Source organism: Populus euphratica, unplaced genomic scaffold, assembly GCF_000495115.2.
Source record: "Populus euphratica unplaced genomic scaffold, PopEup_1.0 scaffold266.1, whole genome shotgun sequence".
In the NCBI taxonomy this organism is placed as follows: Eukaryota; Viridiplantae; Streptophyta; class Magnoliopsida; order Malpighiales; family Salicaceae; genus Populus; species Populus euphratica.
In genome coordinates this window covers 12,821-24,575 of record NW_011500149.1, presented here as the reverse complement: position 1 = coordinate 24,575, position 11,755 = coordinate 12,821, and the positions used below count along the sequence as shown (strand labels likewise).

Below are 11,755 nucleotides of genomic sequence, written 5' to 3'. Positions count from 1 at the left end.
ATGCCATGATATTATGAACTTTTGTTTTTATAGGTTTTCAGAGTGGTGGGCTCGAGAAAAAGCTCGAGGTTTTGTATGAGAAGAACTTGTCTTTTTTTTTTTGCACATTTATTTTTTTATCAGCATGAATAATAATGAGTAGTTTATTCTTGATGTCATGAATCTTATGAAAAAGTATTCTTTGCATTTTGAGAGCATTGTTTATTGTTCTAGGTTGCTTGCTTGCTTGATTAGAAAGGACTTCTATAGGCACGTAACGTAGGTTATGGTTTTTGGCTATGAAAGAAAATGATTCATAAGGCTCAAAGAGTGTTTCAGGGCTTCAAAGACTGAGGATCACTATTAACAGTTTGACTATTGATGTCATTCATATTTTCTTTTGCTGCTCTTCTTTGATTTGCTGTTTTCTTTTTCTTTTTCATTGCTTTGCTATAGAGCATACTCATTTTATCTTGGTTATCACTTTTTCTTGTGATTTGAGCATGCCCCCTAGCATTTGAGTTTCTTGAGCTTTTTTTCTTTTTCTTTTTTGACTTTCGGCTTTCTCACAGCATTATCCTCTTTCTTGATAATTGAAATTTCACTTGCCCCCAGTGTGGGGTGTGATCCTAGTCGAGATTTTTTTATGAAAGAAAAAATTATTCAGGCTCAAAAAGGGTTTGCAAGGGATGTTCTTATTTTAGAACGTGAAAGGAAATAACAAAGATGGCCTTTCCTCATTTCAAGCGCAAGCAGCTATGATCAATAAACTTTGACCTCGTATAGTATGATGGTTTATTCTTTGCAAAGATATATTTCATGAGTTATGAGCAACAAGTTTACTACATACCATTATTCATACATTTAAAAAAACACATGATTCAAGAGTAATGGGGTAAAGGTGTTTATTCATTTTTTTTTTTTAATATTAGTCACCTTAATAATGGAGTTGCTTGATTCAATTGTCATTCTACAAGTAGAATGTCAAAAATATTGTTTTTGGATAAACATCAAATTACTTTTGAAATCAAAATGCCAGATCAATTTTTCAAAACTCTAATAGGGAAACTGATTTTGGTAAGAATGATGAATTGAATCTATGAGATCATGCAAGGCTTCAAGGTTGTATTTACTAATTCTTTGATAAACACTTATAAGAGAGAGCAAAGACATGCAAAGTGAATTTATTGGCAAAACTTTTATTGATTGGATGAGAACTTATACAATCATGGATAATATTTCTTCACAGAATCGGAATTCACTGGCCTACTCAACTCTTCTCCATCCATTCCTGTCAGTATCAATGCTTCTCCAGAGAATGCCTTTTTTACTACATAAGGACCTTCATAATTGGGTGCCCACTTGCTATGATTTTCATTAGGTAGTAATAGGATTTTTCTCAATACAAGATCTCCTGCTTCAAACTCTCTTGGTCGAACTTTTCTGTCATATGCTCTTGCTATCCTTTTTTGATACAATTGGTGGTGACAGATTGCAGCTAATCTCTTTTCACTGATCATATTTAGCTGTTCATATCGTATTCTTGCCCATTTAGCCTCTTCTAGCTCAGATTCCATGAGGACCCTTAAAGAAGGAATCTCTACTTCCAAAGGCATCACTGCCTCCATTCCGTAAACTAATGAATAAGGTGTAGCCCCAGTGGACGTTCTTATTGCTGTTCGATATGCATGTAAAGCATAAGGAAGCCATTCTTGCCAATCTTTATATGTAACCACCATTTTCTGGACAATCTTCTTTATGTTCTTGTTAGCTGCTTCAACAGCACCATTCATCTTTGGTCGGTAAGGGGATGAATTGGAATGCTTGATTTTCCATTTAGTGCATAATTCCACGATCATCTTCCCATTGAAGTTCTTGGCGTTATCGGTTACTATCCTTTCTGGCAAACCATACCTACAAATTAGGTCTCTCTCAATGAAACGCTTGACCACTTTCTGCGTCACATGAGCATATGAACAGGCCTCTACCCACTTTGTAAAATAATCAATTGCGACCAAGATAAATCGATGACCATTGCTAGCTTTTGGATTAATAGGCCCAATCACATCTATCCCCCACATTGCAAATGGCCAAGGTGACACCATATTGAATAAGGGCAATGGAGGCGCATTGATTTTGTCACTATACACCTGACATTTATGACATCTTCGGACAAATTCTATACAATCCTTCTCCATAGTCATCCAAAAATACCCTGCTCTTTGTATTTTTCTCGCCATCATGTGTCCATTTGCATGGGTGGTGCAAATTCCTCCGTGTACTTCATACAAAGCTTTATTGGCTTCTGATCTGTCTAGGCATCTTAATAAAGTCCCATCAAATGCCCTTTTGTATAAGATTTCTCCATCTAGAAAGTATTCCATGGCCATTCTTCTCAACGTCTTCTTATCTGTCTTTGAAGCTTCAGAAGGATATTCTCGATATTGGATGAATCTTTTTATATCTGCATACCAAGGATTGCCATCAATTTCTTCTTCTATTAAATAACAATGAGCAGGAGAACTTCTGATATCAATGCCTATAGGATGTACTCTGATACCACAATCGATTGTGGCCATAGAGGCCAGGGTTGCTAAAGCATCCGCAAACTGATTCTTATCCCTTCCTAAATGATTGAACTCTATCTCTTCAAACTTTTCAGCCAACTTGGAGAGATATTCTTGATATGGTTTCAATTTCTCATCTTTTGTCTGCCATTCCCCCTTTGTCTGGCAGATTATCAACATGGAGTCTCCATATACCTCTAGTTTTTGTATCTTTAGTTCCAATGCAGCTTCTAATCCATGAATACAAGCCTCATATTCAGCTGTGTTGTTTGTGCAACTAAATTGCAATTTAATGGAGATGGGATATTGTTTCCCTTCTGGAGAAATTATTACAGCACCAGCTCCATTACCAGACACATTCACTGCACCATCAAAGTACATGGTCCACCAATCACTTTCTATTACTAACACATCTTCATCAGGGAAGTCAAAATTTAATGGCTCATAGTCTTTAAGGGCATTATCAGCTAAATGGTCTGCGATTGCACTTCCTTTCACGGATTTTCTTGTTTTGTAGATCATATTCAGTCAACAACACTTGCCATCTGGCTAGCCTATTTGACATGTACGGTTTTTCAAAAATATATTTCAGAGGATCTATCTTTGAAATTAACCAAGTGGTATAATATAGCATATACTGCCGGAGTCTTTTCGCACTCCATACCAAAGCACAACACAACTTCTCAACCATACTGTAACGAGATTCACACTCAGTGAACTTTTTACTAAGGTAGTAGATGGCTTGTTCTTTTCTTCCGGTCTCATTATGTTGGCCAAGCACACAACCCATTGCTGATTCAGTCACTGTTAAATATAAAATGAGAGGCTTTCCAGGCATAGGTGGTACCAATAGAGGTGGGTTTTGCAGATATTGTTTTATCTTATCAAATGCTTTTTGACAGTCTTCATCCCATACTCCAGGGTTTTTCTTTTGAAGTAATTGAAAGATTGGTTCATAAGTGACTGTGAGTTGTGAAATAAATCGAGCAATGTAATTTAAACGCCCCAAAAAACCTCGAACTTCTTTCTCGGTTTTAGGAGTTGACATAGCTTGTATGGCCTTCACTTTATCAGGGTCTACTTCTATGCCATTATTGCTTACCATAAATCCCAATAACTTCCCTGACTTCACCTCAAATGTACACTTTGCAGGGTTCAACTTTAATTGATACTTTCTCAGCCTTTCAAATAATTTCTTCAGAGCTGGGATATGGTTTTCCTCATCTTTAGACTTAGCAATCATATCATCCACATATACCTCAATTTCTTTGTGCATCATGTCATGAAATAGTGTCACCATTGCTCTTTGATAAGTTGCCCCAGCATTTTTCAATCCAAATGGCATAACTTTATAGCAATATGTTCCCCACGGGGTGACAAATGTTGTTTTCTTCTTGTCTTGCTCGGCCATTTTAATCTGATTATACCCAGAGAAACCATCCATAAAAGAGTAAGTAGAACTCTTAGCAGCACTATCCACTAGCACATCTATATGGGGTAAAGGAAAATTATCTTTTGGGCTTGCCTTATTCAAGTCTCGGAAATCCACACATACCCTGATTTTGTTATCTTTCTTGGGTACTACTACGATATTGGACACCCATTGAGAATAATCGACTACTTTCAAGAATCCAGCATCCCACTGTTTCATTATTTCTTCTTTCACTTTGATTAGTATATATGGCCTTGTCCTCCTCAACTTTTGCTTAACTGGCTTACAACCTTCTATCAAAGGTAGTTTATGTACCACAATATCAGTATCCAGACCAGGCATATCAGCGTATGACTAGGCAAAAACATCAACATATTCTTGTAAAAGAGCAATCAATTTCCTTCTTTCATCAGCAGAGACTAACTTCCCTATCTTCAACTCTCTTTTATTATCCTCGGTGCCCACATTTATCAGTTCTAATTCTTCTTTTGCAGGCTTCCATGTGCGGTCAGATTGTTCGACTAACCTTGCGAACTCATGGATATCCTCTTCACCAAACTCTTCCTCATCCATGGCAATTATATTTTCATCAGAGTTAAGCCAATTATCCACAGTGCAATGAGTTTGTGAGGTGTATGACAATCCACTTTCAGATTTCCTGAAAGCGAAAAGTGTTTCGGTTATGAGTATATAGTTCTGGGAAATTAAATAAATGAACAGAGAAAGAGAAAAAGAAAAAAAACGATTGAAAGAAAGTATGCATGATCTCATTGAAATCTAAAGGATAGAAGGGCTCAACCACAAAACCTTATTGCCAATCTCTTAAGCCATGATGATTTGGCAAGGCACAATTATTCAAACAATACAAATAACCAAAACAACAAACAAGTAAACAAACATTACTTTTTGAAAATAATTGGAACTTCATGAATTTCCCAATTTGCTAAATCTTCTCCCTCGGCCAGTTTCCTCACGAATTCTGATGAGCCATCTTCCAAAACGCTAATAGTCAGCTGAGGCAACTGTTCATGAGTACTATCTTCTTCCTTTAACTCTTGTTCACTGTCTTTTTCAAGATAATTGATAGTAACACCATTGAATTCCTTTCTTAGTCCTCCCTCATAATCTTCAGTTTTTATCACATATGCGGGTCTTGGGAACGTTACATGGATTGGTGGGATTTCCATTCGATCTTCATCTGGTTCTCTCCTTTCAATCCGGGCCATTCTCTTTTCTCTTCTAATTTCAGCTGCTCTTTTGAAATCTGCTTTCCCAGGCTTAAACCCTAAGCCAAACCTTTGATCCGCGCACTTCATTTTTATCACATTAACCCTCTCAGGCATTCCGGTAGTGTGGTCATATTGAAATGGCAGTCCATGCTTTAAGAAGTATTTAGCAACCATTTTTGCTGCTTCAGAAATTTCTGGTTTCCTTCGTATCGTATTTTCTGGTACCCATTCAGCATTTACAACTTCAAATGCATGCAAATTTCCATCCTTACTTTCTTCAGTTTCTATGTAAGGGATCGATACATTTTTCATTGTTGATAAAGTTTCCTCAGCCCTCACAGTCACCAAATTTCCATTGATGATAAACTTGACCCGTTGATGTAAAGAAGATGCGACAGCTCGGTCTCCCAAGTAACATGCTATATGATGGATGAATGTCCATTACTTGTAATGTGACTTGAAATGGTTGTGGGCCAATGATTAGTTCAACATCAATACTCCCAATGATTGGTCGAGGTGACCCATCATATGCCCTAGCAGTCATGGTACTTGGCTTCATGTGAGAGGCATCAACTGGCATTTTATCAAGTACATGTCTTGGTAATACATTGAGAGCAGAACCATTATCTATAAGCACCTTAGCTACCACACAATCCTTGCATTTTACTGTGATGTGCAATGGTTTATTATGACCGGTCCCTTCATGATCCAGCTCATCATCGGTAAAGTAGAGGTAGTTGGTGGCTTGAATCCTGCCCACCAAATGTTCTATGGAGTCTTGTGTGATATCCTGAGGAACATATGCTTCATTAAGAACCTTCTGAAGCACGTTCCTATGCAATTCTGAACTCAACATTAATGATAACAAAGAAATCCTAGCCGGTGTTTTCTTTAGCTGATCAACCACACTATATTCACTGTGCTTCATCAATTTCAGAAATTCATTAGCCTCTTCATCACTTACTGGCTTATTAACCTCATCTGTCTTTGTCAATTCCACCATATCTTTTCCTTTGGCTTTTCTGTGATTTTCCAACTCTTCAGGAGTAAAACATCTCCCACTTCGAGTGAGTCCTCCTATTTCAGCATGGAAAACAGGGGCAGGATTTGTGTTGTGAAAGGAATAACCATAATTATATGGTTGGGCACTAAAACTCCCGCTAACAGTATTCATAGGCTTGGTTAGGATCATTTTTGGTGGACCCTTTTTGGTTGGTATATATCTACAAACTTCCACCTTCTTGTTACAACCAGTCATTGTTCCTACCAACTCATCTTCTTTGGGTTTTATTAATCTTAATACTCCCAATGCCATCATATTTTCTACCTCCAAATGGAACTCCTCACACGAGTCGATATCATGCCCAAGCTGCTGATGATATTTACAATATTCATTATCATTCCTTACAGCTTGTACTTTGACTGGTGTCTTTAAATAGTCTATTTGCCTCAACATCCCATACAATCTATCCATAGTCACCCTTAAAGTTGATGTACTTCCCCTTCCTATCTCCAAATTATTAACTCCCCCGCTTCCAGAAGCATGATTTGGTAGAGGGTTAGAATTCACATTTGGAGACTCATCAAAAGAAATCCAACCAGCTTTGATAAGCTGAAGGATTTTTCGTTTGAATGCAATACATCCATCAATATTATGACCAACAGCACCAGCATGGTATTCACATTTTTTATCGGGTTTATACCAAAAGGGAAATGGTGGTTGTAAAGGTTCTAATGGAATAGGTGCTACCTGACCAATACTAAGCAATCTTTGGTGCATTTCAGTAAGAGACATGGGTAATGGTGGAAGTTGCACTTGATCTGTTGGAAAATTTCTTCTTGGGCGGTAAGCATTATTGGTTTGGTTGTTTATTGGGTTGTTTTGGGTGTTTGTAGGTGAAGAGAATTTTATATTGGATATAGAGGGGGTAGGTGGAATACTTTTGAAGCTGTAATTATCTTGGTAGGTTTTCTTCCCTCTACTTTCCCTTTCAACATTGTGAATTTCTGTTTCTTTCCTCTTCCTAATAAAACCTCTTTTTTCAGTAGGATCCACGATCCTACCCGTCCGAACGACTTGTTCGATCCTTTCAGCTATGACAACCAAATCGGAGAAATTTTGTGTTGCACTGCCTACCAAGTACTCAAAGTACGGGGCTTTGAAAGTATTGGAAAATAAGTCAGTCATCTCCCTTTCTGACAATGGAGGACTTACTTGTGCGGCTAATTCACGCCACTTTTGGGCATATTCTCTTACAAACTCCTTATTGCCTTTTTCCATGGCTTGCAGACTTGATCTATCTGGGGCAATATCCATGTTGAACTTATATTGTCTAATAAAAGCATCAACCAAGTCCTTCCATCCTTTAATCTTGGTATTATCCAAACGCATATACCAAGCAAGAGCAGCATCACTTAAACTGTCCTGAAAGAAATGGATCAATAATCTCTCATCATGGACTACTTCAGCCATCTTATTACAATATGCTTTAAGATGGGTGATTGGGCACTGAGTTCCGGTATATTTAACAAATTCTGGAACTCTGAATTTTCTAGGAATAACCACGTTAGGCACTAAACACATTTCAGCGGCCTTCACGGGATCATACAAACTATTCCCTTCTATTGCCTTCATTCTTTCTTCTAAGGCAGCTAGTTTCTCATGACCATTTTCCTCTATTATCTTGTTCCTTTGAGGTTTTTCTTCTGTCAACACAATATGAGGGATCCTCATTGGATGTGCTGATTGAGTAGGTGCGAAAGGAGCAGCATGCTGAGGTTCGAATGGCGGAATAAAGGAAGGTGGAGGCTGAGGTGTACATGTTTGTTGAGAAGATGTTCCTTCCCCAGCTCTAGGCCTCAAAGCTTGCTCGAGCAAGCTAGTGAGCCTTGCCACATCCTCTTTCAGGCTTTCCAACTCTCTTTGGTGTTGCATTTCTAACTGAGCTCTCTCTTCATTTTCCATTTTCTTTCGTGAACGAGTATTATGAATACGTTTCAGTTGGGGACCTATATTTCACCTGTTATATGCAAAATATGACAATCTATAAGCAAATGTATGAGATGCATGAATGTGAATGCAACATATTGGATATAGATTCACACTTTGTTGGTGACATATGGTCGTTATTCATTAGATATGTGGGTTGAACTTGAACTTGATATCATTGCTGTAATGCCGAGGAGAGATCTGCTCAGCTTTTTGACATTTGGGCTTTCAGCCATATACAAATGTTTTTTTTTTTTGAAAATGTGGGTCTAACCCTTTCATTACTTATTTAAAAGCTTACAATGAAAAATTAATCTAATCTATTACAGGAGAAAAAACACTGCCTTTAGTAGCTATTGCTCTTAAAAAAAGATCGGTGTTATCCATGCTTCTTTGATATTTCATTATGTCTCCTCCTACTTGGCGAGCTTCCACTCGTAATAAATGGGCTTCTGCAACTGCTCTATCAATTTGATCTTGTAGTTCTCTTATCCTCTCAGTATGAATCAAGTTGTTTCTAGACAAAAAGTTATTAGCATTGTCCAATGTTTGATTATGCTGCTTTATCATTTTCTGGTTTTCTATAAGCTGTGCGGTTTTCAATTTTTCTTTTTCCAGCTTAGATCTCAATGCTTCTGCTTCAACCTTATGATCATTCAACGCTACTTTTTGCTCTTCATGTATTTTAGTCACATGTTTAGTGTTGACTATTTCAATCTCCGCTCTCCCCAATTGGTCTTTAAGCTTGACTACGTTCGCCCGACGCATTTTTAATGCAGTTTGCGTCTTGATAGCTGACTCTTCCCAATGCTTAGCTTTTGCCATATAATATGTCATGTCTTTATTGATCGTCTTCAATTCATCCTTTGCCTTTATCCAGTCTTGACCCACAGAGTCCTTTTCTTCTTCAACTGTTTTTCTCACAGCTCTTTTTTTGGCTAACTGCTGCTCCAAGGACACTCTCTGCTCCTCCTTTGCTTTAAGCTCGGCTTGTAACAATTTTACTTGTTCCCTTAATTCTTCTTCACTGTTCACTCTTTTCCTTCGAGTGCCCACAGATTCAGAAACTTCTGCCATATAAGAGACTCCTCCATTACGCCATTCGGGATACCTTTCACTAACCGTAGGATTCCTTACACCTATCTCCTTTTTAACTATCACCAAAGAACCCCAATCATGCTTAATGCTCTCTAGTATTTCATTATATGCTCCTTTGTAGACTCTAGTGAATTGAGCTAAACCAACTGTTCTTGGAATGCTTTGTATGCCCCCAAGCTGTCTTGCAACCAAAGCAGGTGCATAACTAATATACCCAGTCACCCCAATCAAAGGTACCCAAGGCTTTTTCCCACAGCCCATTAGGTATGCTACATTTTTCATCCATGGGGCTCTCCAATTAAAATTGCTTTGCGGAATTCCTTGCAATTTTACCCTCCAATCATCTTCAGAAAAGTTTTCCCATTCACTTGATACAAATAACTCGAGTGGCTTTTGATCAAACCACCAAAAATTTCGGAATACTGGTGTCTCGGACTCTATATGGCTTACCATCCAAATGAACAACAATGGAACACAACATCTCATAGAACCTTTCCCAATCCTTTTGCAATGATTGAGAGATAAAAAAGTTTCAGCCAAGATCGCAGCAGAAGGATTAATTTTGGTCTTCTCATACTCCATAAACAAATTAGCTGCCTCTAAACTGATAATTCCGGCCGTCGAAGGAAACAAAATCAACCCAAATATCCCCAAAGCCAATATTCGATATACCTCCAAATTAGCATCAATATTAGACTTTTTAGCAATCAAAAGCTCTTCTAATCGTTTCCATCTCAAACCCCCAGAATTATTTTTTTCTCTATATAAGCTCATTTGACGGATTCCCAATAGCTTAGCGAGCTCCTCTATAGTATTCTCAATCTTTTGATGAAAGTAAACCTTATGGATATCCTCAGGAAATTCTGTCAAAACACCGTATTCTTCAATGGTAGGAACCATGTCGATATTCCCAAATGTAAAACATCGATATTCAGGATCCCAAAAATGAATTAAGGTTTTTATGGCTAATGGCAGTACTGGAACATTCAGAAGATGCAAAACTCTCCCATACATCCTAGTAAATTCTGCCTCATCGGCCAAGTATTTGGTGAATGGAAGCAAACAACTGGCCTCATTTATTATGCATCTCACATCTTTTAGTAGCGGTATCCCACTGTCATCCAGTCTAGGGCAGTCTCCCTCAGTCATATGCAATGATTCAGATTCAAGCCCATACTCAACCGTTGTGATTTCACGATTAACGACATTATGTCACCTAAAAAACAATCCTGTAATAAAGATGCTATATGTTAAGCTTGCCTTAGTGAGATTTACATAGGGAACAACTTAAAGGGTAGGTTCTAGTCATTAAATGTTCAAGGTAGGCTACTATCTAGTCTTTGAAAGGTCTTTCGCATGCTCAGTGATCTTCCTCGAAAGGTTGATATGAGGCTTACAAGTAGCGTGAAGATAGAGGCCCTGAATAATATCAGTTTAGGCATACCAACCACTATCGAGTAAACAATCAAGCGAAAGTTGGATGGTTTCACGAGTCTTACCCAGGCTAAAGCCATTGGGGTACCGCTACTCTCCCACTTAACATAAAGTTTATACAACATATATTTATTATGAAATGCGTGGTGTGTGAAGGCGTCAATGCATATCCAATATATATGATGGCATGAATAAATATGGATGCTAAAGCTGTAAAAATAAATAAACCAAATAGAATAAAATAAAAACCAAAACACACAACAAATATTGGTAGCAATTTTTAACAAATAAAGCAAAGCTTAGTCTTAGTTCCCTAGTGGAGTCGCCATTCTGTCGCACCCGACATCGCGGCGGCCTTAAAAATGATTTAAATGGAATGGAAAGAACGGATTTCTGGCATCCAGTTCTTTGATGGGGGAATGATCTTGTTTAAGGAGTCGCCACCTAGTATTATGGTTACTAGGAACCCTAACTGGTCAACAGAGATTCTATGGTTCGAGACTGATTACGCAAGAGGGAAGATATTATCACCCCTTTTAGCGTCCTGCCTAAGGCAGGCTGCATTGCTGACTTTGTCAATAATTGCTAATGTTTTGTTGGGTTATGCTATGGTGGTCTTGCGTGTAATATTCCTGACTCTGGTGTCAGTGAATATTTAACTACAGATATTTCCAACTCTGGCGTTGGTAAATATCACGTAGCTATAAAAAACAAAATAAATTTAAATCAGTTATTTTTTATTCCTGACTCTGGCGTCGGTGAATAAACAAATCAAATAAATTTATTTTTACGCATCACATAAAAAATAAAATAAATTTAAATCAGATATTTTATTCCTGACTCTGGCGTCGGTGAATAAACAAATCAAATAAATTTATTTGTTTACGCATCACATAAAAAATAAAATAAATTTAAATCAGTTATTTTTATTCCCGACTCTGGCGTCAGTGAATAAATGAAAAAAAATAAACTTATTTTTTATGCATGTACATATTTTTTTATTTTTTTCTAGCTAAAAATAACGAAT

At 37.6% G+C, this 11,755-nt stretch overlaps 1 protein-coding gene across 1 annotated transcript; it reads right to left on the bottom strand.

Annotated features, from left to right (window-relative positions):
- Positions 1–1,205: 1,205 nt before the first annotated feature.
- On the bottom strand, positions 1,206–10,443 carry LOC105110909 (uncharacterized). Its single transcript, XM_011006114.1, is given in 6 exon segments — positions 1,206–3,063; positions 3,065–4,332; positions 4,444–4,636; positions 4,882–5,607; positions 5,609–8,216; positions 8,586–10,443. Coding segments are annotated over 6 exon segments (8,511 nt in total).
- Between the last annotated feature and the right edge of the window lie 1,312 nt (positions 10,444–11,755).